This window comes from Lagopus leucura, unplaced genomic scaffold (assembly GCF_019238085.1).
Source record: "Lagopus leucura isolate 7727_CA_CO unplaced genomic scaffold, USGS_WTPT01 Super-Scaffold_100002, whole genome shotgun sequence".
NCBI lineage: Eukaryota > Metazoa > Chordata > Aves > Galliformes > Phasianidae > Lagopus > Lagopus leucura.
This window is the reverse complement of record NW_024962263.1, coordinates 8,166,669-8,171,780: the sequence shown is the minus strand read 5'-3', so window position 1 is coordinate 8,171,780 and position 5,112 is coordinate 8,166,669. Positions and strand designations below refer to the sequence as shown.

General features: G+C 63.4%; 1 protein-coding gene across 1 annotated transcript in view; it reads right to left on the bottom strand.

Moving 5' to 3' along the window:
* The window catches only part of TFAP2A (transcription factor AP-2 alpha), an 11,439-nt gene extending 9,159 nt beyond the window's left edge, over positions 1-2,280 (bottom strand). Inside the window, exons 1-2 of the mRNA XM_042868857.1 lie at positions 2,053-2,280; positions 6-137 (exon numbers count right to left, since the gene is read on the bottom strand). Coding sequence (XP_042724791.1) covers positions 6-137; positions 2,053-2,280 — 360 coding nt within the window. The remainder of the gene's footprint in view (positions 1-5; positions 138-2,052) is intronic.
* Positions 2,281-5,112: the final 2,832 nt, after the last annotated feature.

Sequence of the window (5,112 nt, the reverse complement as noted above, 5' to 3'; positions counted from 1 at the left end):
GGGGGGGGGAAGTAGGGCGGCTGGAAGTCGGCGTTGGGGGTGTGCGAGAGCGGCGGGGCGCTGCTATACGGGGACTGCCCCACGGCCCCCAGCTGGGGCAGCCGCGCCGTCCCGTTGCTGGCACTGTCGTGGCGCTCCTGGGGGGGGGCGAAGGGGGGGGAGACACGGGGAGGGGGTACGGGGGAAGAGGGGAGGGGAGAGAGGGGGAGAAAAGAAAAACAAAAGATGAAATCAAAACCGGTGCTCCTCAAAATCGCCCTCCGGTCATTTCCCCCATCGGGCAGCTCCTCTCTCGGAGGGAGAGACGGAGGTCCGTCTACCCACCTTGGCAGCATTAACGGGGCTCGGACCATTGCCCCAACGGTGGCGGTATAATAGCAGCGATAATCACAATAACGGGACCGTTCCGAACAATTCAAAAAAACGCTGCGGCGGGGCTCCGTGCGCTCCCGGCCGGCCGTGCCCCGGCAGCGGGCACTGAAAGAACCCTTACACGGGGCCCTACGGAACCATAATCCGAAAACGCAACCCAAAGCTCTGCCCCGGTCCCGGTGCACCTTTGCCGGGGGCCGCCGCCGCCACATCCCGGGAATAACGCGAGGGAGCCGAGCGAACTGCCATCTTGCTGCGGGGACACCGTTGCCCCTGCCCGCAACTTTGCACAACGATTCGGGGCGAAGGCGCGGCCCCAGAGTCTCCTCCGGGCCCCGCTCAGACGGGGGAGAGGAGGAGGAAGAAGAGGTCGAAAGGAGAGAGACAGAGCTCTGAGAAAGGCGGCGAGGGAAGGAGGAAAGCCCCGCGGGCAGGTGCGGGGCGAAGGGAACGGAGTGGCGGCTCTAGAGATCGGCAGAGCAAAAATGAAAGGAAAAAGAGAGACAGAAAGCAACGAAATATCCAAACCAATCCCCCCCCAACAAATAAGGAAAGGAAAATAAAACCAAACGAGAACGAGGAGAGCGAAGCCGAGACGAAAGACCAGAACGCAGGGCAGAGCCGCCGCAAGCCCGGCCGCCGCCGCCGCCAACAATAGCAGCGCCCCGAGCCCCGACCCCCGGCGGAGAGAAAGGCGAAGCCACTCACCATAGCCGAAAAACTGTGTACTAACATCTGCGAGGCGTCGGGGGCTGCGCGGCGGGGAGAGAGGCGCGGGGCGGCCGCGGAGGGGCGCGGAGCTGCGCGGAGGGACGCGGCCGGAGCCCGGCGCTACGCTCGGGGGGCAGCAGCGGGGCGCCGGGGCTGCTCCTGCTCCGCGCCCGCGCCGCCGGAATCCATCAGAACGCGCAGCGCCCGCCGCTGCCCTTCATCGGGTGCTGCAGAGCCTCTGCTATCCTGGCGCGGGGCGAGAGGTAAAGTTGGTCGATTTTTGTTTGTTTGTTTGTTTGTTTGCGCTTTTTTTTTTTTTTTTTTTTTTTTTTTTGTTTTTTTTTTTTTTTTTTTTTTTTTTAAAGGATGTGTGTTCGTTTCTCAATCCTTTTTCTCGCTCTGTCTCTGTCTCGTTCTCCTCTCCCCCGAGCTCCGCCGCTCCGCTCGGGCTCCTCACGCCCGCTCCGCCGCCGCCTTCCCGGAGCCTCCTAGCAGCGGATATTCATGACTATTAATATTACACGAATACTTAATAAGGGAAGAATGGCCGCAAATCGAGCGTGAAGCGCGAAGGCAACTCAAGGCAGAGCCCGTTCTAAATGACGTCCATTGAATGAGGAATCGGTGTATCTAATCAGCGCCGGGGAGAGAGGGAGAGAGAGGGAGAGAGAGACAAAAAGGAGGGAGGGAGGGAGCGCGGCGCGCAGGGGGGACATGCCGCCGCGTCTGGCGAATCACAGGGAAGGGGCCACATTTTAAAAGGTTGCGGGGCATGCAAAAGTGAAAGAGAAAGAGAGCGGAGAGAGGCAGAGGGTGGGAGCCGGGAGGGGTGCGGCGGAGGTGGGAGAACCGTGCGGCGGGGGGGGGGGGGGGGGAAAAGGGGGGGGGGGGGGCGCGGGATCCCCTTTCCTTCTCTCCTTCCCTCCCTCCTTTTCCTCCCTCCCTCGTCGTCCCCAGCCCCGGGCGCACCTCGGGCTGCGGCTGCTGAGAGAAGCCGGGCTCGAAGGCGGCGGAGGGGGAGAAGAGCGGCCGCTCCCGGCTCCCGCCGCCCTCCGGCCCGCCGCCCTCGCGCGGGGGGGGCTCCGCCGCCGCCCCGTCCATGCCCCGCCGAGGGGTCCCCGCTCCGCTGTCGCCGCCGCGTCCTGGAAAGTTCTCCTCCTCCTCCTCTTCCTCCCGCACCTCCAGCCCCGCCAGCATCCGCCGCCCCCCACTCGGAGGAGCCGGGAAAAGAGGAGGGAAGGAAGGAACGAAGGGAGGAAGGAGGGCGGGCGGGACGCGGGGGGAGAACGAGAGAGTCGGGCACGGCGGGAGGGAGGCACGGCGAGCGCTCCTCCGTCCGGCCCAGACACGCCGGGCCCCGCGCAACCCGTCCGACTGGCTGCGCGACTCCGGCACCGCCCTCCGCGCCGCTCCTCTGTCCCTATCCCGGCCCCGGCTCCGCACTGCGCCGGGCCTTGACGGGACGAAATCGGCGCCCGCGGGGGCCGGGGCCGAAGACCCGACGGCAAGCGGCACGCAAACGGCTCTGACCCACAACCGGCGGCCTGGGCCGGGGAAGAGGTGAAGCTCTCGCCGTGCCTTCGGCCGACGGATGGAATAATAATTATAACAATCATAATAAAATTTAAAAAAAATCTCCCTGACGCCCCATTGCCAGACATCGCATATCCGACAGCTCAGCCTCGCTCCGGGCAGCGGCTGCGTCCCAGCGCTTGGGGCACGACTGAAGCACCGCATCCTTCGGTCCCCGGAGGTTCCTCGGACCCTGCCCTACGCCGCGGCATCGCCCGGCGCCGGCTCGGCCCCAAAGAAGTACATTCGTTCGCACAGTGCAGTCCTTTTATTGATCCGAGCCGCAAGGAGAACTTTTGTGGAAGGTGTGAGCGTGGCTTTCGTTGGAGATTGGCATGGGCTGCCCTCTTCGTTTTGCTCTTCTTCTCCTTTTTTTTTTTGTGTGTGTGTGTGTGTGTGTCAGACCAAAAGACACTCAGAGCGCGGCCGCACACACACACGGCTCTGTCCTCCGACCCTAGTTGTTGGGGTTTAATTTTCCGAGCGGTCCATATACGACTGCTCGAAGGCCCTGAGAACAGGGAGGCTGCCCCCAGAGCCGCATTCGGGACACGGCCGCACCGGGGGGGGGGGGATTTCAGCGGCTGTCCTGAGCCGCTCTGCTCCCTTTGTCTCCTCGCTCTTCCTTCCATCCATCCGTCCATCCATTCTTCCATCCATCCATTTATCCGTCCGTCCATCCATCCGTTCATCCATCCGCGCGGATGCGCGCAGCATCCCACAGAGCCTCACGCACAGAGCTCTCCCTACGGCCGGGATTGCTCCGGCTCTCGTTCCGCCGTCGTTCCCCGAGGGCTCCCAGAGGCCCCGGCCCCTTTCGGCCGCTCCCGGCTCGGGGGCACAACTCCTCCTCAACGAAATCCACGGATCGGTGGATGCTGCGCGGCCCCGTTCGCGGCGAATGGCCCCGGGGCAGTGCCCGGTCCGGTCAGGCGCTTACCTCGCACTCCTCATACTTGATGTTATCCGTCAGCTTCCAGAGCATTTTCATGGGTCGGCGGGAGAGGGTCCGATCCCCCCGACTCGATGCTGCGGAGCGCGGCTGAGCTGTGCAGAGCCGCTCTGCACTGAGCGCTCGGAGATCTCCCTCTAATGGCAGAAACTTTTCCCTTTTGCAGCGCTTTACCCGCAGCCGGAGCGCCTCATTAGCATAGCGACCGCGGCCCAATTGCTCGCCGGCTCCGACCCGCGCCCGCCGCAGGTACGGGACCGTAGGGACGGCTCTGCGCCCGTGTGCGCCCACCGCGGGGGGGAAAGGGGCCGTGCTCTCGGGCGCGGGGCGTCCTCTGAGCTTTTCCCCCTTTTTCCCCCCAAAACCAGGCAGAGGGGAAGCGAGGTGCGACCGTTTGCAGCCTGCGGAGGTGGCTCCTGCCCTCGGGGTTCGATGTCACCTTTTATTTTTTGACGGATTATTGAAAAGCCGCGTTCTTTCGAGAACTGTTCTCTTCTCCTCCGGTCCCGGTGGCTGTTCTCCAAAATCCAGCCCCAAACCCTACACGCCACACCCGGACAGAACGGCGAGGCAAAAACACGGGCAGCCAAAAACACACTTCTGCGAACGCTACAGCGCAGGGACGGAGCGGTGACACCAGCGAACTTCGTCTGTTCCCTACGCGGAGCGCTCTGTCGGCCCCGCACGCTCTCCCTCCCTCGGGGCCCCTCTTCCCTCCTCCCCGATCCCATTCATTTCGCTCCCCGAGGCACCATCCGCTCAGACGCTGCGTCCTGCCTCGAGGAGCCCTGCTTTACCCCCAGCGCCCAACCCCGCACCCCGGGGCTCCCCCCGCTATGTACCGCCCGGGGCAGCGCGCAGCGGGCTGCGGTGGGGGCACATCTGGGGCAAAGAGAGCCTAAGTGGGGGTTCGTAACCAAGCCTAAGCTGGGTTAGTGCGAAAGTAATACAGATGTGTACACACACACGTATCTGTCCCATTTAGATCGCTTCTACTCACCGACCCCCCGATAAAGGACGCCAATTTCAACTGTAAAAGTGATTAAAAATATATTTGTGCTCACTTTTTTTTTTTTTTTTTTTTTTTTTTTTTTTTTTTTTTTTTTTTTTTTGTCTTTTCCTCCAGTAAGGAATAAAGCAGCGAGGAGAGAGATCGGAAAAGTCAGGAGCAGCACAGGCAACCGAACCCACCCAACCCTTCCCCCCCCCTGGGGCGGATCACGCGTGGGAGCGTCCCGGTCCGTCCCGTCCCTCGATACCCAACTCCCGTCCCACGTAACAACCCCCCGACGAAATGGGGCAGCCCCCCGTTACCTGCCAGTCCCCCATCTTGGCGAGGACGGACATGGCGCTGCGGGCTGCGGCTCCCGCCGCTCACGGGCTGCGGGGAGCGGCGCCGCCGGCTGAATCCTCCCTCCCCTCACCTGCACCGCGCTCACCTGGGCCAGGAGGGGCCGGCAGCTCCTGCCCGCGCCTGCGCGATGCCGCCCGCTGTTCCCCCCCCC